Here is a 27,941-nt window from a genome sequence, read left to right as displayed (position 1 = left end):
GACATTTCTTCGCATCATGGAACCCTAGGATGGAGGGTGAAAAAGTTTCTTTTCGGGTTTATGCTGGGCCAGTCAACAGATTTAAAAGAGAAGTAATGATTTAAAATGATTCTGTTTCACTTGAAATGGAAATTGCATTAATGCGCTGCAGGGTTGGCAGTTATCGGGACAAGTCCTCTTTATTTTAACTTGAACAGTGTGAGATACAGGGGGCTGGAAAACAAAAGCGTGACCGACTACTGAAGGGGTCCAATCTTTTGGAGCTGCATTGCTACTTGTTTTGTCATTAATTGGGACAGAACTAGCAGGATTATATCAGGGATCAGCCCATAGACAGTTCATCTGTTTGGAACAGACTGACAGATGGGGTTAGGGAGGACTCTCCTAGACCAGCATTTATCAACCGGCTAGACCACTAGACTGTCAGCTGTGCTGCCTAGTTTCACCTGATTTGTCTGGAGACAGAGGTGGGCGATATGAAGACATTAGATCATGGACAACTAGAGCATATTGATGATCCACCTATAGATCTATACTGATGCGTCAACTCGTCCATCACTCACGGAGTCGCAGCTGCCGTAAGCTGCACATAGCTCTCCACGACATTCAAAGCGAAAAAGCGGTTCAAACTTTGAGCTGTTTCTAAACCTGGTACGCCTCGAAGTTGACCGGATACACCTTTGTGATGGAATGATGGATTGTTCCTTGCCGGACCCGCGACGGCAAAGGCTGTCATCAGAACAAACAGAGCTAACGTGCCACCTTAACACTCGTAGACCATCAAAGTTTGCTTTGTTGTTTAAAAGTTGGCTAAAAACCAATCGCAGAATCAAACAAATGCCCTCCAACACGTATAGAGCGAATGAATGACTGTAGTTATGAAGCCAGCTGAAGCAAATAATGTTTTACTTGTCCAAACTAGAAGTTCTCAGGCCTAAGTTGCTAGAAACTTGCTAGTTGGTCTCAAAACAAAATACATGTGAGACTGTGATGAAATCTAAACAGTTAAAATAAACATTTAATATAAATTGATAAATCGTGGTATATTGCCCACCACTTTCTGTAGAGGTTTTTATATATATTTAATACATTTTCTGAAATTTATATCTGCAAATACCATGCAAAAACAGCAGAGTGTCAGTTGCAAAAGATTTTCACAGATTACAAGGTATTTTCTACAAAATGTTTCACTAAGAACAATTGTGGTGAGCCTCTGGATTTTTTCAATGAAGGAACTGTGCCTCGGCTTAAAGAAGGTTGAAAGCACTGTCCTAGACGATGATGTTTGCTGATGATATAGTGATCTGTAATGAGAGTTATGATGAGCTGGAGGTGTGGAGGAAGGACAAACTTGTCTTAAAGGAGATGAAGAGGAGAGCGCAGGTATGGCAGAATGAGCACTGATGACAGTGACCTGCGACTGATAGCCAGAGAGAAAAGGAAGCTTCACAGGACAGGAGTGCGACCTGTCATGATGCATGGTTTAGAGACACAAGCTCAGATACAAGGACAAGTAGTTGGAAGGGTCAGAGTTAAAGATGATTAACTTCAATGGGACGAACAAGTCGAAATGAGGACAGAGCTCACAAAAGAAAAACAAAACTTGGCTGATGAGTCATAGCCATTCTATTATTGTTGTTATTATTATTATTATTATTTAAAAAAAAAGGAATAAAAACACCAGCTGTTTTGCTGATAAGCTGCTATGACCACTCAAGTCCTCACTAAGATGACCTCATACTCCAGCTTATCTGGTCCAACAAACCCCCCACCCGACTGTCTTCTTTCCCACTCCTACACCCCAAACTACTGTTTCCTGACGCAGTGCCAGTTTCTCCAAAGACTTGGTCGACCTCGAAGACAAAGAAGCATATTTTCCAGTATGACTCACACAAATGGGGTGTGGGATTCTTTTTTTTTTTCTGTCAGATGGCAGAGCAGCCCCCTGATAGATGGTATTAAGTTGGACTGGACGTTCTCTTCTTCAAGGACCTGAAATGTAATTAGCAACACTGTCACTGCCAGCTACTGCTCTCTTATGACTGCGATCCGATTATACATCTGATGGAAAGGGGAAGAAGAGGGCAAAGGTAGAGACTGCTGCTATCACAAAATGTCCAGGTTTATTTTGGCTGCAGGATCCTAGTGCCGTGACCTCAAGTGACAAAAAGAGTCACCGGTAAGACTTCAAACACACATTTGGATCCAGCATATGACACAACATGACAATCGGATAATGACTTTAATGGCATGAAAACACATAGGATCATGACTTCAAAGGCGTGGGGGGCCAGCGGACATAGATGAGGACTCAGGGAATCCCTTTGAGGGGTTTAGGAGAAAACTGGACATGTGAAGCAGCTGGGTCACAATGGAGGGGATCTGCTGGCAGCTGGCTGCCTCTTGGCCGCGCTTCATGCAGCTGTTGGCGATAACATCAGCGCAGCAGGCATGGCGCAGTGACGCAACCCCCTTGGAAGTCCACGCAGGATTTCCTCTCAGAATGAAAGTTTGCTCATCACGAACAATGGAGGACAATCATGAAAACAGCGGCTCACATTTTAACGCCTCGTGCAGGTGGAGGAGGTGCTTAACAGATGTGTTTTTTCCCATCTTTGACAGCATCACGTCCCTTTCTTTTTTTGTTAGTAACCGTACACAAGGTCTCCTCTCACATGGAAAAAAAAAACAAACGGATACAAAACGGCTGTGAAAATATCTGTTGAACCAAAAAGCCGCTTATTTATTCATTTATTTATCATGTCGTTCATTCAATTTATAGCCAAGAAAACCTTGGCTAATAGACATTTAATATGCGGAGAAGTCATGAAAGAGATAAAACATGATGGCTACTCAAATCAGTGTTAACGTTTGGACTTCTTCAGTGATGCCATGGGAAAGTCCCATGTAACCCCATGTAACTAAACCAGAGCTGGGCAGGGTTCGGCCCTTTGCCTCTATTCATCTGGACCTATTGAAGTCCAACTATGAAACTAATCATGAAGATCAGAAATCTAGGTTCAAGTGCTTAAAGTTATTATATATCACAAGTTTATTCCAAATTTGTTTAAGGACATGAACTTTAATGTAACCTTTTTTGATATTATATATTTATCATTATTATTATTATTTTATAGCACCGATATTTGGTATTATGGACAGACATATGTGCATCAGCATGATAGCAGCAGTAAGACAAAGTAAAAACACTTCCAGCCTGTGGTATGATAAGCAAGTGCATCACCCCCAGCCTGACTCTCAAAACTGCCCTTTTGACTTTGTTTCAATTTATAACAAAGATATGTCATTTCAGTGATGTTCAAGTTTTATTTCATTTATTAGTATTTATTATTCTCTAAACTTCATATGCGATGCTGCTGCAATCTATATCTACATTTGTTAAGTGTTTATTTATTTATTTCTTTAAGCAAACATATAAAGTTAAGCGGTGGACAAACATCCATTTGTCCTTTCTTCTAGAGACTCATCGTCGTGTTGGCAAGAGCAAAGTGACTTTACGTGGGCCCCCAATAGCTTAGTGAACATTACATAAATCTTCCAATAAAAGTGGCTCCTCAATATTTCCAATGTATCTGTCAGTCGTATCGCATCACTTTAAGATCATTTGCAGTGCTTCGCAATCCTAACGTCGCACACCTGCACTGACAGATTCACACGCTGTGAGACACACTTCTCCAGCACGCAGCAAACCTACGGCCACTTCCCTCCTCTGTTCTGTTGCCATGGCAGCAATTATGGGTGCAGTGGCATTCATGTAAGGAACAATTTTCTGCTTAAGAACTGCTTGTTCCCTCTCTCCGTACTCAAAGCTATCAACTGCGCACTTTGACCTCCACTCATGGCCTTGCTAAACCACTGCTATTTGAGAAGAAAGTTAAGCCTGTCTGAAATTCCAGCAAAACCGCCAGCGCTCAAAGACATTTTCGGTGCTGCAGCCACTTTTACACATGATACAGCAGTTGATTATGATTATGGGTAACTACTCGGATTAAATCCTGCGCCACATTGTGAAATACACTGCATCGCATCAAGAAAAAAAAGAAAAATCAAAAATAACAAATAAATCTGGGAAAATGTTTTGCATAGCTACAGTTTTCTTGTGTATCGGTTTATAAATGGAACCTAGTGAAGCCAGCACAAAGTGAAGAATTATCCAATCTTTGCGGTCTTTCTGAGGTCAGGTTAGCCCTCAGTCATTCTTCAGATTACTGCTCGGCTGACGCTGTACTAAATCATAAGACATGCAGATGAATACTCGACCCTGTAAAAGCAATTATGGCTAATGGCTGTCTACCTAAAACAACCATGGAGGGAAAACAAAGCCACAGTGCCTCTTTCATCTGTCTCTCTCCTGCAATGGCCTCCATTGCCAAATGAAACTACAAACAGGAATGTGAACAGTCAGAACTGAACGTAATGGCTTCTACACACAAGCACGTAAAAACAAGCTTGAATTGGTGAACGTACCCCTCAATGTGTTTCATTAGAGCAACAAAAAGGCTTTCATTGGTCCAATCATAAAAGAAAGCAGCCAAGCTATGAGCATTGCTAATTAAAGCAGCTCAAAGAAAGCCTTGTTTTCCATTCGCCATCCTAGTCCAAACCCATGTCTCGGCGTACGTCTCAGTGCGCGGCGGAGGCTGCATTTACTGACTGACTGTTGTCAATAAAAAGGACTGATATTAACATTAGGATTTGATATGATGTTGTTGGTCCCGTCCTCAAATCATGGTGCATGCATTTCATGATTTTAAAAGGAAACTAAAGGTTTATATAAGTAATGTTAATTATTAATGTACAATATACTTACGATATCTTTTTTTTTTTTGTTAAACAGATTTGCAAGTAGTCGACGATTACTGCCCTACATGTATTTTATCTGCATCATCCGACATTTAAGGATTTCTTATGTCAATGCAATGAGCTCAGTCGGGCAGCAGGCGGGCGCATGACAAAGCCTCTATGTGGAGAGGTGTTACCTCAGCAGCGACACCAGTTAAGCGACAAAACCTTCTGAATGATTATGGGCTCAATTCAAGACCTGAGAGTTAGTCAGCCGCAGTATTGGGTGGTCATCAATGACAGAAATACGTGACACAAGTTCAGTTATGATCAATCACAATTTGAAAGACTGAAGAAACTGATCTGATCCAAATAAGACGACTCTGTCCAAATACTGATCTGGGTGGACACACAGCTCGACCCAATAAAACCACATTTAAAACTATAATGATTTTCTCCATGCAGCTTAGTTGTGTTGTCTGCTTTCACATTCTAAAGCATTGTGTGAGGATGGTTCCTGTACGAACAATCTAAAAGACCCTGCTCTTCAGATGGAGCTAAAAAGGCCATGAGAACTACATGGTGTCAGCTCAGTGAACAGCCACTGGAACGATTTGATCTGCACGTTTGTAAGAGTCCACAAGAGTTCAGAACTAGTTACCTCCTCAGAAATCATCGCCCAAATGCAGCAGAGAAGAATATATAGCGACGATATGTTGTGTAGATAAAGTTTACAGGGATTACCAGGAGAGTGTGTTGCACTTGAGTGAACGGGCAAGTTTGATGATACAGCAGTTAGCAAGCAACGCTGAGTGACGGGGGTATTACCACAAACCTGTCCTACCATCTTCGCCTTCATCACCTTGAACATTTAGTGCCAGCAGAGGTAGTGAGCTGCATGAGCAGGGAAAGCAACTGTAATTTACAGTATTTCCTCTCCTTTGGCAACTTGAGTGAAAACACGCAACATAAATAAAGTTTCATTATTACTTAGATCTTGACCTATAGCGTGGTAACAGCGTTATGAAAATCATCAGGATAAAACAGCAATACAGATGAACATTCCTACACATTACACCTGCATGTATAGAGGTGGATCATGAAATGGAATGGTTGCAGAGGTGTGTCTTGTCTATCTTAAACAATACTGGCATTATTATTATTACTGGCCTACTTTGCCGCGTCTAGAGCAGCATAAACTTGTTTTTAACTCACCTGACTTTTGCCCCCAGTTGCTGTAATACATCACCCCACACCCTGATCCAATAATAACTAGAAAATATGGCTTTATTTTCCCAGTAAACCTCTCTCGGCCCCCCAGTAAGACACAGAAAAGCTGATAAAACCTTGTGGAGCCAGGTTTTTAACCCCTGCGCTGGTTTTCTAAACCTCAGACTGAATTAGATCTGTGCAATTTGCAGGAACATATGCAGTTTATGTCGGTCTTGTCATGAAAACTGCCTGGCCAAGATAAGTTTGTTTGAGACAAAAGAGGCCATCCCACGCGTAGAGTAGGACACTGATGGCTTGGCTAGGCTGTAAACGCAGAAACACACCCCACTTTCTCTCATGAGCCCACAATTGAGAATGGCGTCGAGACACCAATCAGCGTTGAGCCAGCAGACGGGTGGATTATTGATGCTGGAGGGGAAAAGGAAACCTCGAAAATGAGGAAAACTAAGAGATGTTTGTTTTTTCCCCCAGCGGCTCTTGTGAGGTCCATTTTGAGTAAAATAAAAATATTAATGTAAATGAACCAACGTATTTCTAGTTGGTTAACCACAAGCTAGACATTGTTGAATTATGGGAAACTAACACAGCCATACCTTACATTTTCTTTATTTTCCCAACCCACACATTCACTGGAAAAGGGCCGACACGGAGGGTTGAAAAATATAAAATTAGAACAATTCACATCAATAGGGAAAATGATATAATAATCAGTACAAGGAATAATACTTATTATTATTATTATCATTATTTTACTATTACTACTACTACTACTACTACTACTAAAAATAATAATAATAATAATAATAATGATAATAATAATGATAATAATAATAATAGAGAGGCACCATCAATATCCAGTTTGTTTTGGAATTTGGCTATAACGCACTCACAGAATTGTGGCAGAAACCTCCCACTATTCTTCATTCATGATGGGTGATGTGTGGGTAGCTCCTTAGTGCCGTAATAACTGCAACATTCCAGTGATAACCACCAATTTATGACTGTACACATCCAGGGTACCTGGGATATTTTGATTCAGTAGTTGTAGGATTGTTCAAAAATGCGCAAGATGAAAATGACATTTTGGATTTGTGGCAGTGGAATTGTATTTTTCAACTATATAACGTTAGTTAAAACTCAAAAATAGCCTGAACAAGTAAAGTGAGAAAATGTATTCCAACTATTCTACAAATGAATACAAATGAATTGTTTGATGTTTTTGGAAATGTCAAGGTGTTTTATTGGGTGTGGTTAGGACCTATGTTTAATCTGAAACTAACATTGATGAAAGCATGAGGATGGGCGAAACGTGTGAAAACGAGAAGTGTAACAACACTAAGTGGTGTTTTAACTCCTCAAAGGCATTGTTGTACCTGTGTGTGACTGTTGGATGTTTAGCATCAGGTTGCCTGAGGCACACATAGGTAACAGGAAAAACCCATTTCTGCTTTCGCTTTGAATTTGTTTAATTGAACTAATGGTTCAGGAGATGTTACACAGAGGAGTCTGCATAAATTTTGATGCATGTTTATGGACTTGTTTGAGTAGTGCTACGCCTGTACATGAGCACAAGTTCTCTGCTATCAGACCGTGTTTGGATTAACTACATTGGATAAACAAACCACGCTAGCTTGAAATGTGCAAGCCAAATCCTGGTGGCATCAATAAATGGTTGAAAGTATTGAAGTAGTAAAGTATGTAAAGTATGGGCTTTTGTAACTAAGTTGCAGTGGTGAGTTTCTAGGTTGAGTCCCAGAGGAAATCCACCTTTAATGAATAACATGGCTGCAGTAGACAGTATTACACCCCGGCCTTTCACACTGGCACGGTGCCGTTCTGGAGCCTCAGAACCTTAGTGCTGTCTATTGAAGCAGCCGACATTCATACAAGTTTAAGCGGAACCATGTAGATGGCTATGTATAGCTGGCGGAACCCAACAAAATTCAGAGAAGCGAGCTTCCAAACGTCTCCTCTGTGCCTCAGTATTATCTATTAGACCATGTGAGTGAGGATGGGTTGTTCAGCAACTGCTGCAGACACGCCAAGTACAGTATGATCATGAATAAAAGTGCTTTGTAGCTCCAGTCCCGCTCTATATCTGCACCAAAACTTCCCTTAGATGGCAAGTGTGGGCCTGCGGACCGTACATTTGAGAGCACTGCTCTACAGGGAACAAGCAGTAGAAAATGAGTCAAGGACTATTCATTTAAATCGTTATTTTCTATCAAATAAAATGTGATATCTTAGTCAGTAATTATCTGTTTGTTAGTCATTTCTTTCCTTTTTTTGTTTTTGGACAAACAGAACAGCCATTGAAACTATTTTGGAAGTTTGAAGTGTGTGTTTTTACAAGTCAACTAAATGTCAGTCGTTGTTGTGGAACTGCTGACATGACATTTTTGCATCCCCAGCTGTGCTGATGCTGTTTAACGGAAAATGTAAGTTTGCAAAGCATTCAGATTGTTCTTGATTGAATTTAGATCTCTGGATTAAAGGCAAATTAGTGTCGCGCAGCCACGTTTCGAGTGTTTTCTCTCCGACCAAAATGGAAAATGTTACGCTACAAAGAGTAACGTGCCCTCAGATCAGTCAATTTCACACACAGACACATCTACAGACTTGTGGCTATGATGCCTTACCAAAACAATGGCTGTCTCCAAGCTCACACTTGGGAAGTTCTAACAGAACACAAGTCCCTGAGGCCAAGCCACATCAAGTACTTTCACAAACAGGCTGACACACACCGGCCCACGCACACACAAGATAAAGGGATAAATACTGTTGTGAAACACAAACTAGACCAACAACAAAGGAACAAATACTCACACACACGCGCGCGCGCGCACACACTAGATAAACGATTGAGATAATCACAGTCGAGATTGGCAGGCGAGGAAGACTCCTCTGGCTTGCTGAGTCAGCTCGCTCCTCCACCACCATTACCACTATTGTAAATACTCCTCAATATGTATTTACACTGGGTTTCAAAATCCTGGAAAAGTCTGGTAAAACGGAGGAACGTGTTTCACATTGGTCAGACAGTAGGAACCTCAGTCTGATTATCTTTCAACCAGAATTTGCTTTGGATGGAGGACGACGCGGTGACGTGGTGGGCCCTCACTGAGAATCAAAGAACTGTCGCCTCCCACGATCGCGGCGTTTTTCCTCCCAGCTGATGTATTTGAAGACAGAAAGGTCACTGCTTCGAATGAATAACTCGCTGGGTATTAGATCATATTTGGATATTTGTGTATGAGGTCCGGATATTCAGTGGCTGGTGGCCTTCTTCATCTTCTGCGTCTGATCCTAAACATAATATTGAACTTGATTCAAACCATTAGTGACAAGGTTGTTCTCTGGACCCAGGCCCACGATCTACTGTGAACCATTGCAACTTAAGGCACAAAGACTCCTGCAGCCACGATCACATCCACGTCAACACATATGAGAACCATTACACGGCCTGCTCCTGTGAATAAATGAGTCTCATCAAGTTCTCTTCTCACTGACATCTGCCCCAAAATCCCTGACTACATCCCTCCGTCCTCCTTTTTTAGGGCGAGCTAGTCATGACTGCCGCGCATCTAGCGGATAGAAAATACAACACAAAACATCTCTTTATAGGCAAATATTTGGTGAACAATACGGCAAAGACGTTAACAAAGTAGCACCAGATGAAACTCAAATAGAGGCAGAAAAAACATTTCATTTACATATGTGAGTCATAGCACATTAGCTAAACTGGAGCTAGCTGTAAAGCTGTAGTGACACCTCTTTACATATCCGACTTCGGTTCAACTGTACCAGCGGTGGGAGTGATTCTTGAAACTTGAGTTGGACATTCCTGCTTTTTCTAAATACTGTATAAAAGTCAAGTGAAAAAAAAAACTTTTTTTGGACATTTCCCGTCATTGATTGTCATACATTTACATACCGTTACAGATGTTTACAGTGTATACTATATGACAATGATCTGCCATGTTTTTTGTTTTGTTTTTTACCATACCCTGTACCACGTTTTGAATATGGCGAATCGCCAGTATTGCTTGTGGACTGAACAGACTTTCTGTCACTATGTGCAGAAGGTGCACTCCTTCTGTGTGTCACTATCTGTTTCACTGCATGATCATCATTTGGGTGTGATTGTTCCTTTTCAGAATCTGAGTCAGTCAAATCTGCTCTCCAGGCCTCCACTATGGTCCGGCCATGAAACTTGCACCTCCCTGTTCTCCTAGACTTGGGGGAAGTATTCAATCTTTATTCACTCCTGAGCATTCATGGACACATGCCTAGTAAGAGGTTTAAATGTTGCTTGCGGCAATTTTGCGACTTAGGTGCCTGAAGGGTTAATAGAACAACTTGAGCAACGGCAAAAGCTAGGTTCTCGTAGCAAAAATGGGCTTTTGCCTCTTTTTGCCTTTTCGTAATGAGCAACAAACGATTGTCAGTCGCCATCCTGAAAAATATCTTAAGGTATAATATATCTTGAAACAGCCTGTAGATTGCCCTGCTCAAAGTGTCATCTCACAGGTTTCCATGAAAGGGGTGTTTCCGTCCGGTAATTTCACTGAATATGATTGACATTTCTCAACCCTTTTGCAGCCATAAGTTGGCCATTGCGGTGGCCATGTTTGTTTACCGGCCAAACTTATCCACAACTCACGAGTCATGACACTCACAGCATGGAGGCACGCTGTTGTTTATGGGATATGTGACTCTGGTGAGAGGAGGAAACTGCAGATAAGTACCAAACTTTGATCCAGTCGATGACCTGGCGTGTCGGGAGTGGAATGGGCTCAGGGAAGAGCTTTGGACACCCTGTTTGAAAGTCCTAGCTAAATGCCTGATCATGGATGATTTGAGAAACACACCCAACAAACAAGTCAATCGAAAACACAAATTAAACATTTGGGGCAAATATTAACAAATATTAATCTCAAAAAAATTCGGAGGGGAATTTTGACATGCCTGTCTATGCAAAAAATAAATGGGAAATATTCACAAAAAATATGCGTATGGTGTGCAAGGACCGGAACCTGGAGCGTCCTGATTCACAGTAAGAATAATTTAGTATTAGTAACTAATAATTCTGTTGTGTTGTTCAATATTGCCTCTCCAGAGGCTGTAGATTGTGGCTTAATGCTTCAATGGTCGATGTCACAAAGCTATGAACAGTACATGGCTGAAGACATTCCATGTTATACAGATAAAATCAAACCCCACAATTATTTCTTAATATTTGGCAGCTCTAGAATTCCATGATAACCACGGTCATTTTAAGTCCACTGAACCACACAAAGGAACCCAGCGCACTCTTTTAAGCTTGCAAAAGTTCTGGACTGGGTCAATTCTGTGTATTTATCATATTCTTGTCTCATTTTGTACACTATGAGAATGGGAAATGCCGAGATTTTATTATCAATTTAATTCCTGTAATAAGAACTGCTTTGAGAAATCTCAGATAGCATAGTTATCAAAATTATTATTACTTTTTTTTTTATTTACAAAGAGATATTCTTATGTGAAGTCCTACTGTAGTCACACATATTTCTTTTCTGAAAGCTTTCTGTACAGTTTGCATCCATGACTTTCTCAAATATGTTTTTAGCATGTAACATTTTACATGATTCCAAGGCTCTGTGCTTTCAGATTAAAATGACCATTTGATATGTACCTGTTGTCATTTTGATATAAATCCGTGAATTGTCCAGGCCAGTCTAGAACATAGATTGTTGCCTCCATGCAAGAGATGTTTCTATCTCAGCACCAGAGAACACAACAAGAACAATATAGCCTCATCCAATATTGGTGGTCTATGCGCTAAACAAAAGATAAGACGCAGTGACTGAAAAGTAAGTAAGACCCATTATTTTGGTGTCACAATAAAGCCGTACGCCACAACACTTAGGGAGGTAACAGTCTGAAAATTTTGTGTCACGGTCACAGTCACATGATTATTATGGTGCCATTGTTGCAATGTGCTGTCTGTATACAGTTTTTTGATTTTATGCCGATCACATCTGTGCACTAGTTGTGACGGCCAAGCGTTATCCGGGCCTCCTTTTTGATTCCCCTGCTCACCACTTGCTTGCTTGTTTGCAATGAATCATTATTTTCTGGAGCGTGCGAGTGTTCCGACCTCCACATTATCTTCTGCTCTATTGTTAGACTATTGCTCCCTGTGTTGACTCCCTGCTTTCCAGTGTTGACTGCCGCTTGTTTCTGTTCTTGTTTCTTACATGTCAACATCCTTGTTGCCCGTATGGGTTGGGAAGCCTGCGTTTGGATGCGTTAAGGAGCTACATCGTGGGGACGTGCAACAATGTCACTTTGCTGAAAGTGCAAAGGCTAGCTGCTGTAGATAAAAAAAAATTAATGGGACTCACTTTTTTTCCTTGCGCTCCGCAGAACCCAGACTCTGAAAATCAGAAAAGGAAAATTTTATATGTACTATGTAGCAATTCAACTGTTGAAAAAGAAGTTTAACATTGTGACACAACACCTTTCACGGCCATCATTAAAGCAAAACAACAATGGAAGAAAAATCTGTGACATCATTTTGCATAATAAAAATAATAGTAATAAATATGATCGTTATCACCCAATGTATATTGCAGCACATCGCTGAAATTAAATAATAATCTGTTTCCTTCAATAAGAACTGAAATCTGGACCAAATTATAATTATTAAAATTAATAAAGAAATACATAAAGAATTTGACCAACTGAGAAAAAATGTCTGTCTAAAAAGTGAACATAAATGGCATAAAATAATTCCAAATAGGGCTGGGTGTTATGATCTTAAATCAACGTCAACCTCTTCAATGTTGCACTTGTCTACTAAGTATTTCTCAGAAAAGAAAAAAAAACACCTGGCAGTAAATATTTGGAGTTAAACGGCATGTGCATCAACAACTTTATTCAACCAGTATCAGAAAGAGCACCATCTACAACTGGTCGTGGTATATGCTGCCTCAAGTTACTGTTTGACTGGGGCCTGAAAATAAACGGTTGCGGCATCTATGGTACGTGTTTTTGATGGGCTGCTCAGTTGAGCATGTACCTGACCGTATTTGTGATGCCTTCAACAGACATGAACAAAAGCTGTTTGTCCGGCTGGCTGCAGCTATCGCTCAGCAGCAAACATGAAACAAGGTTTGTGGTTGGCTGCTGTTTTATTTACACTCTGAGGGAACAGTGCACCAGTGACGTTGACATTAAAAAACAGGAATTTGCATGGGCAAAATTGCGTCGGTTATCATAGTAAATTTCGGCCCGGGCCTAATTTCAAAATGAGGACAATGTGCTTGATGAAAAAGAATAGTAAAGGATGCTGAGTTGTGGAGCCGGAAACAAACTTTAAAGACATTTCCTCAATGACTAAGTCAATTGCGTCATGGCGCCAGATGCAAAATAAGGTCTCACATCTGCCAGCTGAGTTTTCCTGCAACCATGCGGATCCTCCCGGAAGCAATACGGCTTGGACACAAATGCATTCAAAGCCATGCGGACACACGTTTGATGTTCCTATGATCAGAACTCACAGGTGGCATAGACTGGGGATCTAACAAAAACACCAGTGGCGAGGGCTACAGGGACATTTTCAGATTTGTACTTGCTGTTTTGCATTTCCCTGACGGGCACATCGGGCTCATCTCAATCAGGTTAATGAGGTAACAATATTTATGTGTGTTATTCTTAACCACTGCAGCATCACCCATAGCATCACTTTCACAAATAACCTGCACTAGTTGATGTTGTGAATTTGAACAGACGCCCCGAGCCAAACACTTCCTGGTACTAATGCACATTGATGAGTAAACTGCGTCATGTCTCCAAGAAATGCTAAAAACTTTTAATGTGGGACACATACATGTGATATTAATTGACGTGACACTTTCCTAAAAAAAACCACACACAGAAAAAAGGAAAAAAACACGCACACCACACACACACACACACACATACATGTAATATTTATATATTAGAATTTATTTTCAATGTGATTCCTTTTGTTTCGTAATAAGAAAGTTATTCAAAAAAGCTTCTCCCCCAAAGTTGAGATCCCACACATGACACATTATTTTTCGTTTGATTATTTTCGTTTGCATATTCAGATAAAATGCGATTATATTCTGATGAGTCTGAAGGTCTACTGCGTCTTGACCAATTTTTCCAACTAACTCTCTAAAACCACGTTGTGTTTACTACAAAGTTGGAAAAACCTGATCAAAAGTACCACATATTTCAATCATATCTTTACATCACAACAGTATTAAAATGTTCTAAAAACACATATATACCATATTACATGACCTCCACCGCCCCCTGCTCTTCCTGAGTGATGATAAATATGGGCACCAAGTAGGCGGCGCTATTGAGCCTTTTCACCAGTGATTCATTCTCTAACTGAGGTCATCACACGCCGTATCGACAGCACTTTTTATTTCAGGTAACATTTTCTTAGTAATCCATCTGTCATCAGAACATTTTTCCTGAAGCCTTGTATCTTCACCGTTATATCACCACTCGGTACATGAGCCATCCGTCCAATTATCAGTGGAAAATGTGCGACCTGAATGTCAAGGAATCGTAAAAGAGTGTTCACAGACTTGAAATGTTGCGTGGCGATGTGGCAATTGTTGCTTTTCAGCTTTCTGGATCTGAAGGTGCCACAACCAAGGAGTTTGGTCTTTGGACTGTAAAATGCTGCAATACGTGATATGTGATTTATTTTGACATTATAATCCAACAGAGACGAATATCAAAACCCTTTCGAAGAGCAGGTCGTCTTCTTCTGAAGTTTATTTTATGAACCCATCAGACTGGTCACCTCTGACAGAAATAAACAGTTTTTCTCATGAAGAAAATCTGAACACCTGCAGAGGCACGACGCCTAAAAACCAATCATTCGTCAGGGATAATGGGAAAAACAAAACTACTGCCTACCTAAACTACCTACTAAACAAGTTCATCGCCTGCCCAAGTCAAGATCGTACAAGTCAGCCATTTCCCTCAGCCACTTCGACTACAGCCATTGGATCCAAGACATTCCTGCTCTGCCCTCTGGACTCCTACCCATAGAAGACCCATGGAAAATGAAAGACAGCCACTAGATATTATAGGACGTTGTTTTGAGAATGATTTTAGGTCACCGGTTTCTCTCAGGACTTCAGGTCAAAGCATAGGTGAGCCGGCCCTTTGAATTTGTGTCTCCACCATGGGTGTGGGCTTTTATGTGAGGAGTGCAATGACATTTTGACCATCAAGCCACACAGTGGCTGTTTGGAGGGTCCGTTTGTAGGCAGTGACCTTTCGCTGTAAGTGCCTTTACCATTGCATAAATCCACTAGGCGGGGGGCAGGATATGCCATGCGGGTTCCCCACTGTTCGCTCAGGGAGGGAGGAAAAGGCTAGATGCTATGAAAGGATGCTAATTTTATCGAGCTAAGCGTTTCGTACACTGGTCGATGGACAACAATCACACCTTTCCAACGGAATGAAGGAGCTGAAATTCATGCATTTAAGCAGGAATGAACTCCAGACTTCACTCACCCTGGTCACTTTGATGAACTCTACTCATGAGTAAGCCTTCATCCTGGCATGTTTAAAGAGCCCAACAAGAACATGACAGAGGGACATCCTTTTGAAACTGCACCGCAACTGTCTGCTTTCTCTGTAGATAACCACAGACTCTGATACAACACCATGGGGCATAGCTGCCACCTTAGAAACCTGTCTCAGCCACATCTTTCCATGACCATTTTCCTTCAAGCACAACAGTCATCACAGTGGGTGAGGAAATGAAAAGAAATTTAGTGGTGCAACATCACTACTTTTTATCAGAGCAGCACTGACTCAGCACATTTGGTCATAGATTCATATCTTTGGATGCATCAGCAAGGTGATGTTTAATCAAGTTAGTGCAATGACTAACCCATCTGAGTTGACACAAATGCAACAAACAAAAATTGAGAACAAGTTGATGTAAAGAAAAAGAATGGAGTAAAAGTGTTGACAAACATATGATAAATGAATAAACATCAATAGCAAGAGAATTACACAACTTTATGGCCACCATGAGACATTAGCATAATCCCAATGACATAACTTCCAGTAATGTCCCAATGTGCATTCTAGGAAATTTCCAATGATCTGACCTATGACACTATATATATATTCTATTTCCTGGCATTTCTGCTTTATGTGAGGTTTGGTTGGAGGATAGAAGATGATGAGTGTCCATTCTTCTTCATCTGGATTGCTTTAAAATACAGTTTATTATGAAGGAAAATCAAAATTATTGCATTAATGTCAAGTTAGATATTAACATACTGCATAAGCAATGAGTAAATGATCCAATGGAGTAATCAGTCGCACCTGGGAAAATAGAATTCCATTATAAATTCTACACTAATTCCACAAAAACTATAAATTAATAAACTGAAATGTACTCAATAAATTCTGACTTCACAGAAGTATGTTGCACTAGTGTTCAAACCGAAGTGGTTTGTGATAAAATCTTGTGGTACTGATTTCGAAATGTCCTTTATGTCATCCATGTTAAGCCTGTCTCTGTTTCAAAGCAGGTGAAGGAACCGTTGCGGCAGGTGGCAGTCGTTCCTTCACAGCTGTGCTGTCACACTCATTACTAATTCCTTCCCATTAACTTACCCTCCCGTCACACAGGGCAGACCGTGCCATCTCAAATCAATCCTAAAGCTGGCGAGCACTCCAACAGCAAGGACACCTGTAATTCCATCACATACCTGTTGATTCCAGAGTCGCTAAATAATTTTCCACTCTGCCGGCTTCTGTTCCTCCGCTAGTGTTCCAAGGGTGGCTTTAACTGTTATTCACCTGCCCAACTTCCACACGCAGTCTACCTTCTCTCTCTTTCTGTCGGAAGCCGGCGGTCACACGGAGGTTTGCAAAGCTCGCCTCGGTGGTGGCTGCTGCCGCCACTGACTTGTTGTACTTTAATTGTGGTTGCTAGGTGATAAGCTTCTCCAATTCTGCACATAGTGAGCAGGGGAGGATAGAAACAGAGGGAAAAGAGAGTGAGAGAAAAGGTGGAGGGGGCAGAAGGAAACGCTCATTATACACTAAGTAGCCTGAAGTGAATGATCACGGGGGGCGACAGGAGGCAACACGGAAGTTGGCGGGATGTGACACAGCAGGTGCACCCAGCCGTTGTCCATCATGGGTCGCACTTAGGGAAAGCAAACCAATGCTACTGGTACTTGAGGAGGATTATTTCCAATACGTGAAAATGTATTTGATACACATTCTGGATTTCTATGTCGAGGTTAGAACAAGACAAAAAAAAAAAATATATATATATATATATATATATAATGAATGGATAATGCAAAAAACTGGGCAATGAAAAAAAAACATACAATAGAAAAAAGTCACTCTTTTTTTTGTGAAAAAAATATATATATAATAAAATATATAAATTTTGATGACTTGATCAGGTTTCACAGTTTGTTGCCCAAGGTTCCAGCTGTGTTTTAGAAGTGGCAGGAGGCTACTTTAACTTTCATAATAAAAAGATCATTTTTCCATCACCAATAAGGCGATCAATAAGATCATAAAGAACCCAGCACCCATCCTTTTCTTAAAGAAATAATGGGAGTAAAAGCACATTCGAGCATTTATGCCACCATACCAAAAAAAGTCATTTTGTTGGAGCAAAAAACTGTTTCTCAGCTCAATAATTCTGTGCCTCCTTAAATCCCAGCAAGCACACACAAAGTTGCAGACCACTGAACTGAACATGCACATCACAAGCAAACTCTCAAAATAACTCTCTACAACACAACACTAACCGCTACATTACCATCATTCAAACACTTAAACAAACCAATTATTGTTGTGGGTTATATATTGTATATCATACCGCCCGTGTTTGGATTACCTATAAACATGCCTGCGCTTTGAGAGAACATGTGAGTCACACTATATGATGCGCAGCAAACGTCCATCCACTTGCCTGCGTACAGTATATACACATGCAGGATGTGTTCACATTCTTGTGCGTGACTCACTGTGTGTCATCAGCTTGTGATAGTGGGCAAACGGAAATCATTGCCACCTCATTGTCCGGTGAGTTTCTTTTGTGTAACTCCAGTGAATACTGGTATTACTCACCAGCGGTGGAAATGTCAAGCAGGCTGACGTATTTCTAAAATAATACATAGGAATTTTGTCAATACATTTCTTTTCACCTACTACCTACCACCTCCAGTGCTGCTTACGTCGCCTGGCCCATTAATTGACTCGGAGGCTAGCAGGAATGTAAGCACCCAGCGTGAGGGCGAGCAGCATGATCCATTAGAATCTGTCACAAAGGCCAATAAGATGCAAATGTACTTGAAGACACAAAACAGAAATGCTGCGCCGTTCGAAGAAAAACAATTACAGATGGATCAACGTGACAGATTAGCATCGAATTAGGTGAATCCTATCTATGGCCTTTCTAGTACTGTTTTGGATTGTGCTTCAGTGTGAAGGACGCGTGAAAAGGCACAATTCCGAGGTCCTCTAAGGGCCAACACAAAGTTATTGTTAGATAGGCCTTTCATCCGCACAAAATTCATTTCCAGTCACTGTAGTTTAGAAAATAAACACAAAGAAAACTGAATTACTGCCTTGGTGCGGCTAAGATGCCACTTTTAAAATGCATGTAAATAGCTTGATTCGACTATGAGAGAACAAAACGATGAATCGACATTACCATCACTGATCACATGCTTCCATGTGTTCTTGCCATTGGTACTGCTGTTCCGCAGTATATCCATCAGGGGGAGCAGCCTAGAGTTAAATGTTTACGACAGTGACAAACTAAGGGACGCCACTCCCACAGAAAAATAAGGACATTCTGTGCATCAAGGTGGATGCTAGCAATGCAAAAAAAAAATAAAAAATGACGGAAAAAAGTGCTCACCACCTTATCTCTTATCTCTCCCTTCGGCTCAACACACGAAGCTGATATGGCTTACTCAGAACATCTTGCTAGCTGTAGGCTAGCAGTTCTCATTGACAGTAAAACAGTTGACAATTGAACCGGAAGGACTTAAGAGGTCACAGATCCATCTCCATCTGCCTTTCAGTCAACTAATGCAGGACTCGACTTAAGAGTATGAATGCGACAAAAACTAAAAGGTCACCTTGACACAAAGACTAGACAAATCCTACAATGAAAACAGGTCACCAAACACCATTCTAGCATCAAGAAAGGAATTTCTAAAATAACAGGGAAAAGGATCAGATGAAAAAACAAAATGTTCTTTTTGGGTGGACAAGCCTTTGGTTATGAAGAAGAGTTGAGTGTGTGGTGAGTTAATGTCACACTGATGATTTTTACCAGTTGGCTTTGAACAGATTGGACATATCAGTAGATCCCAAGGTTAATTCACTAAAAACTAAAATGTACTGTACCTCCGTCGTTGTGGATCAATATCCCATAAGTTTCAATTACCACAAGAATTTTCAAACATACTAATGATCTCCTGCAAAATCTCGACAAAGCTGACAGACGGTGGTGAGCTGATCTTATCTGAAGATTATAAAATTATTTCTTGTGAGTCATTAAGTGACAGATTTCTCTGTAACATTCAGCTGGTGTTGTGCTCTGGACATTGTTGACTCAAATCATTTACCACAAAAAATTTGCTTTCTTTTTCTCTGACAAGGATTTTGTGTTCTGCACTTCAATCTCGACATACACTTCTAATCCTTGGGTCAAATTTTGCTTTCTTCATCAAAAACATCCCCAAGCCAATTTCTGCACCACAACAGCCTGCACCACTGTGGGCGTGCAGCATATTGCGTTAGCATCTGTCAGTCTGCTGACGCTAATGACTTTCTGCAAACTGGTGCCCAACCAAGTCGACTCAAGTGCAGTATCAAGGATATGGTGCACCCAGAGTCTCTGCAGGATCCCAGCATAGAGGGCCGGGCGATGTGTCAGAGTTTGACAAAGAAATCGGAGCTCATAGTAAATACTTCACAATCCTCCATAATGGTGACAGACGGGGAGGGAGCACTAACAACGTAGGTCACGCTTCACAACAATGTTGACAAAAACAGCTGAAAACTGTACTAGTATCTCAGTGTGGGGGACCACTATGCTGTGTTGGGGAGCCGACTGGGTGCACTTGTCCCTCACCATGATCATATGGGAAGAGAGAAAAGGGGTTTGACTTTACCCCTGAATACCTTACAGATTAATTTCTGACGCTGATATCCATATTCTGAGATAAAACCTTGTCTGGAAGAGTCAGGTGAGGTTCTGCATCATTATCAGTGGATTCCTGTCTGAGAGAAGCTCTGGGAAAACACATGGATCAATAAGCAATGATACAGGGGACCTAAGGGACAACATAACTACACATTAGGAAATGAAAGCGTCATCTCACCAAACAAAATGACTCAAGATTACGCAACATAAATGTCTGTTCTTTGGCTGTAATAATTGTATATAAGACCTGTTTATTATATGACTAATTTTGCTCCTTCTGAACATTTATTTCATTTCCTACTTTTAAAAAAGATGGATAACTCAAACTGTCCGCTCCATTCCAACCTTGTTTATAATCACAATTCTCTGAAATGACATCTGATCGCGACCAGATGTTACAGTTTCTCCGTAACGTTTCTATCTTCCTCCTTAAGAACCAGCATTTTCAACTCTTAAGGCTGAAAATGCTTAATTCCATCATCTGTCACACTTCCTTGTCTCTGGAAGACCTAGTTGTCTAACCTCCTGCACCTCGTCAACTTTTCTAAACCAAGGATGGTGCGACCGTTTGTTTGCCTGTGCGTGACCCTCGCAACGTCAACATTAATATAATGCATGCATTCATTGGATTTATATTGAAAAGAAATTAAAGATATGAGACAAAAAAACCTTTTAAAACAGTGCCAATACATGTTCTATTTAAATGCGTTATCCATCCATCTGCAGCACAAGTTTGTCAAAATATGCAACCATTTTTAAACTGAAAAGAAACCTTGGCATCAGCAAAATATACGAACTTTTTAAGATGGACGAAATGAATCAGAAACAACCTCAAGACAATTGTAGTGAAGAGGCGTTGATGTCGATGATCACATTGATAACAGTTCCACTCTCTCAGTGGTCATTCTATGCACTGGGAAAGTGACAGGGCGGTTCTTCATCAGTCTGCCTCCTCTTTCACAATGATATTATTTATACAGGATTCCCCCTCCCAGACTTTGTGGTAAGGGGGCCTAAGCACGGTCTATAAATCAACACAACAGACCGAGACGATGGATATTTACCCATAAATCATTGTGGCGGAGCCACCTACAATCAGACTAATAGGGCTGGAAGACGTGCTGTCATCTAAGCCATGATGTCACTGAGCTGGAGGGTGTTGACGTTGCTGGTGGGTCTATGGTTCGAGTGCGCATTAGGAAATTGCTGTATATGCGTGTGTGTCTGGTGGTAGGTCTATGGCTGTGCTTGTGTAAGTGTCTGTGGTGGGTTCCTGTAGGCCAGGGTGGCCATAGCATACGCACATTTGTCTTCAGTACATACTTTCATCAGGCATTAGCGCGCACGGCACGGCACATGGCCCTGTCCAAACACTGGCGGATATCTCAGCAGACGGGCAAAAGAGTTCTGGCATGGTCTCAGCATGGCGCTCCACAGACAAACTCTAAACAAGACGAGCGGTTTGCACAAGTCTGCCATGTTTCCACACAATGGCACTCATTGACATAAATAACTCAGGACTTTGTGAAATTGGACACCCATTAACTTCTCCTCCATAGATAATTGCCCATTAGATCTTGGAAGAGCACGGACTGGAGAAATAACTCAGAGGCTAAATGCAACTTGTAATCATAAAAAAGTCACATTGTGAAAGCAGCCTGGAGTCTGTTAAGACTGGTTGGCTTTTTCGTACCACCGCCCTGCCAAGTCCTTGGATTATCAACAAAGAAAACTATGGCTCAGTGCTGGAGCTCTGCAACCTCCTCCATCGCCAGTCCTCTGCTGCAAACATGGAACCGATGATGACAGAAAAGAGGACAAACTACATGACAGATATATGAGCTTGGCGTGCCAACACAAAGTATGAATAAGCTAAAAATGAAAGTGACGCAAGCGTAGCGCACAGCACATCCCTGGAAATTACATTCCCATTTTTCAATTTATTCTCAATATTCATGTTTTATTGGAGAATATTTTGGTGTTCACGCTATGGCCACGCAACAGAATTCACTGCATAACATTGACAAGTCCATCTGGCTCCTGAGGACCTGTGGAGTAGCATCATGCCAACAACTGAGAGGAACCTACTGAGCAAATTAAACAAAAGGGCGGGTGCCATCGAGCAATGTTTGCTATATTCTACAAGTGATGGATGATATAAGTAGCATTCTGGCCCTGACCACCTTGTCGAAGATGTAGCACACACATTACTACTACTTTTTCTTAGATGGACATATCTGAGACGTTGATGTTGGTCGAGCGGTGGAGACACTGCTGTTATATCAAATTATAAAATATCATAGTTGACATACTTAGTGTCAGAGGAAATCAGAAAGTGTTGGAGACTACAGTTCCTTGAAACTAATGTTTCTACTTATAGAAAAACAATGACCATCTCCAACTGTCGAAGCAGATATAACAAACTCAACAGTACGACTGATATTTGAGGTGAAGTTCTAAAAAAGACTCGATGATGACTAATGCACGCCTACTGTAGATCCTGCACTGATATCACTCATGAATCATGACACATGGTTTTCTTCTCGGCGCCATCGGTTCTTCAGATTTTTTTGCTCCTGCGTACGCACTTCAATTCCACTTGTTGCCATCCTCCTCACTTCGTGCGCACGGTTCTGAGTCACAACTAGTCGACAGGGGCACTAACTCAGTGACGCTTTCATGAAATCAAAAGGAGAAAGACACGTAACTGACCTGCCTCAATTAGTCACTGAAGTTGTTGGTCAGACTGGGACACACATCATACACACATCTATTATCATTAGCATTCATTCGAGTTCAAAGAACAAGGATTTCAAGGGTTTACAGCGGCGTGTGTCACTGGCGTGTCACTGGATCGCCTCATTTCGAATGATCTTATTACCATAAGCAATCCAATGTTGAATAAGTGAGGTTAGAATTTGACCAGAAAACAAATGGGAATTTCTGGGAGGAGGGGGGGACACTGAAATTACAAAGGGGAAAAACAAGAATTGAAAGTGTCAATAGAAAAAACACTTGGATGCCTGCCATATCTCATCCTCCGCTGAGACGCAGGTGACGTTCACCAAATACACACGTTAATGACAATAATGACAATTATGTGTGTGTGTGTGGCACCTCTGGTTCATAATAAACAGAACTACCAGAGCCTGCACATGCTCTGTACGTCTTGCTTCTACAACATGTATTTGACTGATGGCAAAATGAAGTACATTAACATGACGGAGATAAATAAAATACTTCAAAGAACCGATGATGTCGGTAGTGAAGTCAAAAGAGTAAAATTAATTGATACAATGTATTTCAATGAAAAGGAAATAAAGAATGAACTTAAATGCAACATTAAATTCATCTATAGTCAAATGAATCCAAGCTGTTCAAATGAAGTACTTCACAGGGGGCAAAGCCCTATTGTAAATTCAAGGGCTACAATCAAATAGTGATTGTGTGATCAGGCAGTTTTTCAGTGCAAAAAGAAAAAAAAGAATGAAAACACATTTTAATTTACCGATCTCATTGGTTATATCGCCCAATTATTTCTTCATAAAAGCAATGAAAAAGCAAAGGCTCAAACTGAGTCAATAAAAAAAAAAAGTCAAACTGTACAAGTGGTTAGCACTCGCACCTTGCAGTGAGGGAGTAGGTTCGGTTCCTTTCTGCATGGAGTTTGCATGTTCGCCCCGTGTGTGCGTGGGTTTTCTCCGGTTTCCTCCCACTGCTTACTAGGTTAAATGGACACTCTAAAATTGCCCCAAGCTGTGCCCTGTGATGGTTTGGCCCCCGGCAACCCTAAACAGGACCTTTAATCCTGTTTAGTACACATCGGTACAAATCCGCAAAAACATTTAGAGGATTTGAACTTCATGAAAGTCCGCGAAAGTAAATTTGGTTTGAGTGACTTACCTTAACTGTGTTTTATTGTGAACCACAGAACAAATTAGCATAGAAAACTAGGCAGTAAAATGTCTCCAAACTCAGTCAAGTGGCAGATGATACCTTGATCATAATGTCGTTAATTTGGCAGATCTCTGCAAAATGTAGAGTGATGTCCTAAGTTACACACTACGGAGTAAAAATACTGTTCACTCACATTTATACATTTACAAAGTGGCGTCGATGAAAAAGAGTCCAACAGATAATTTACAAGAATAAAGAAATGCCACGGAAAAGTCTTCTGGTCACCAATTCCAGTATGGCTCAGTGGTGGGTGCTTCAGCACAATAGATGCACATAGATATTGCAATAAAACAAGACCTGACAGAACCAATTCCAAAAACCGTGGTAGGAGGGGCTGCTTGAAACTCTAGAGAGTGAGTTGTCATGATTACGCCGAAAAAGCTAGCTGCAACACTTGATTGGAAAATAAAAAAACAATCGTGGCCCAGATGTGTACGATAATAGTGAAAATAGGTTTGGCAAAATGAATTGAGCAGAGTGATGGGTCACATGATCATATCGGTGCGTTAGAGTTTAGTAGCAACAGAGCTGTGGACCTGAGGCTTCAATTTGATAAATTCTGAATTGACAAGCAACAATTAAATAGGAACGCATAGTAACCATTAATAAACGAAATACATGCTTATTTATAATTAATCATCAGTAATTACGGCATCATTACAAGTGAACCTTCGGTGACCATTCCGCGAATCAAGTATTTCACAATATGCTAATAGCTAATATACGGCCAGCCCACAAACGGGTAGTAAAGCATTTCATCTATGGCAACATATGTTCCCTAAGCTAAAGTGTAACCAAACAGACAGTAACTGAGACACAAAGATTCCCACAAACTGCAGACACTGGCTTCATCCTGGAGTCTGTTGGTGAGAGGACGATATTTTCCTAAAGTGAATGAGATCAGCACCGACCAGAGTAGAATTTTTACATCAGAAGCCTAAGTACACACTATTAGCAAGGATAACATTTCATTGAGGTAAGTAGTTAAACATCATTAATTCCAGCCCTGAGCAATCAATTTTGAAAAGCAAACAGTAATACGTTACGAGGAATCATAATTACCAGGATCTTGGATGTGAGTGGACAAAAAAAAAAAAATCTGATCATGAGAAGACACATCAGACATTGTGATGAAGTCACTGAGTGTGAGGCTGGAACCGCCCTTCTTCTCCTAGTCACCGAATGATTTCATTACCTTTAATGTTAGCATGTTTGCTTTGGAGTGTGACATGGATTTGGTCATGAGACATTAATAGGGTAAAAAACATGTTGAAAAATGTGTGTGGTTAAATACTGTATGTGCGTGTGTCTGAGCAAGTGTGTGTGTGTGTGTACTACGAGAGTCTTGAGGCCCACGCTGTCACTCAGCCGAACTCGCAGGGTGGTCCGAACACTGAGGCCTCTTTACTCAGACACGCACACAGACACACTCGTTTGAACACACACGTCTACACAAAAAAAAACAAATAAATACTCTTGAGTGTACATGTAATGACATACATAACAAAGTATACATAAATATATGACCATATATATGACCATAATGAAGCAGTCAAATAACCTCAGCACTACACCTCTTCCCATCTCAAACCGTACACCTAAATATATCGTCCAGCAGAAAGGGACGACGCCACACAGCTATCCATTCATGCATCCCCTTTGGGGGAAGCAGCAAAGCTCTTTCCAGGGAGTTTGATAATGTGGTGTAGAATCCAGTAAGTGACTGTCACTTGGCAGCTTTGCTATAAGCTGGAGAGATCAATTGGCAGGCGCTAGACAGATGATACAGAGAATACCGACAATCCCATCACACCGGGACGTCAATGGCCAGGGGAATTTAGCATCTATCCTATGGATATGACAATATAATTATGAGAATGACACATAAGATACAGAAAGCAATAAGCAAATCTTGCTTGCAATAATTAAATGCTGTGTCAGCTTACATTTAACTAGCACGGTTTCTCATGCACAGATTTCTTCTGGAAAATAGACAGAGCCTGATCCCTTGTCACAGTTGGAGTGTTACAACCGCCGTAGCAAGACACTTCACTTTCATATGAATATGATGAGTAGGAGTGAAACTGATGCCGATAACGAAGTTAGGGGATGCTTGAAGCCACTGTACTAGGTCTTTCTGAACAGTCTGAACCTTCTCAAACGGAAGTGCAGAGTGAGTTCAAGGGTTAACAGTCTTTTAACAAACACAAATAGAATTGAATCACCCTTTGGACCATAAATTGAGAATGCATTTCCATCACTCCTGTCTTCAAACTACTGTCTGTGTTCTTCGTAAACATTGAAGTCAAACTGGCTTAAAGATACTTACCTTGAAATGTTCCACCAACACAGAAGGGAGACCCTGAGTAATATGCAGTGTCTGATACAGTAACGTGCTGTGTATGTGCAAGACCAAATTATTAGGTTTTTGTGTCCATCTGTATGTTAGATCTAGCAATCAGAGTCTGCTTTATAAGAAGAAACGTGTCATTTATGACCACAAGGTTCCCTTAAAAGGGAGGCAAATGAATTCATGAGTTTTTAACGCTGACTCATTGACTGTGATCTTCAAGGTGAGACAGGATATGAATTCATTAAGATGTCCAAGAATCATGTCAGTTCCTCACAAGCGTTACATCCCGCTATGTAACCTGTGCTGAGTAAATGTGTGTCTCACTCAAAAGCCATGAAATTGTAATAAGCCATAATTGCCATAAATTTCAACAATACTAAGCCTTCAAATACTTGATTTTATTTGCAAGTCGGCTAAACACATGTAAGAGGAGAAGGCTTAAGTCTCATGTTGCTCCAGTGCTCTTAACATTAAATAAAGACATTTGTGTTTTCCAAGTGTGTGTGTGCACACGTTTGAGTGTGTGTGAGTTTCTATCTACACTGGACATGCCAAAGTGAAAGTTGTGACAAAATAAACATGCATTGAACTGTACCCGTCAATATTTAATATCAAGAAACATGGATCTGAATAGAATTACATCTGTTTTATGGCAGTGTGTGACTTAAATTGAACATGATCAGATCAAAGTAACAATGGTGGGTTTCAACTAGGACACAGTGGTGCAGCTCCACGATAAGTTCTTGGAGTTAGGTAAATACAGCTCCATGCCTGAAGACCTACCATTTCATGTGCTCTACATGCATGTTACTGTGAGCCATGATGCACATCAATATTTAAAAGGAAAAAGGGATCAAGTATCTCCCTTGGGTTTGTTGTGTATCTTGTTTCAAAGGTATGCAACTCATGAGCTCAGTTCATTTGTGCACTAGTGATAAAATGAGGTATGAACATGGGCGATCAAAGTATGTAACAATAACAAGTGTGTTAACTGCACAGGCCTTTTTGTTGTTGAGTACTACTCTACAGTATGCTGCTTTGCAATGTGGCGCCATGTGTTCTTGTGGTCTGTTTACAAGGAATTGTGATTCGCCCAGTGAGGTTTGGCTTGTCCTGAAGATAGAGAAAGAAAGAAGAGAATTTACGCACCCCAAGCCTCCTGCTTTACCCTCAAATCCCAGATTCTCCCATCATTTTTCTTCAGCGTTACATGTTCTTAAGTTCTCTCCAGTCACACTTTTCCATTGCTATGTGTGTCAGCGCGAGTATATTTGTATAAAACCAGAGGGGCTGCCGGCCCTGGCCAAAGGTTCATTTTTGTGGCCAGGCCAATGTGTATCCCGACGG

General features: G+C 40.9%; 1 protein-coding gene across 5 annotated transcripts in view; it reads right to left on the bottom strand.

The window, feature by feature from the left end:
* LOC128758571 (ankyrin repeat and fibronectin type-III domain-containing protein 1) overlaps positions 1 to 27,941 on the bottom strand; it is a 141,792-nt gene that overhangs the window by 40,116 nt on the left and 73,735 nt on the right. For all 5 annotated transcript variants that reach the window (XM_053864653.1, XM_053864652.1, XM_053864656.1 and 2 more), the window contains one exon: positions 12,423 to 12,454. In XM_053864653.1, coding sequence (XP_053720628.1) covers positions 12,423 to 12,454 — 32 coding nt within the window. The remainder of the gene's footprint in view (positions 1 to 12,422; positions 12,455 to 27,941) is intronic.

This window comes from Synchiropus splendidus, chromosome 5 (assembly GCF_027744825.2).
Source record: "Synchiropus splendidus isolate RoL2022-P1 chromosome 5, RoL_Sspl_1.0, whole genome shotgun sequence".
NCBI classification, from domain to species: Eukaryota; Metazoa; Chordata; class Actinopteri; order Syngnathiformes; family Callionymidae; genus Synchiropus; species Synchiropus splendidus.
Note: the sequence above shows the minus strand (reverse complement) of the source record. Positions and strands in the feature narration are given on the sequence as shown.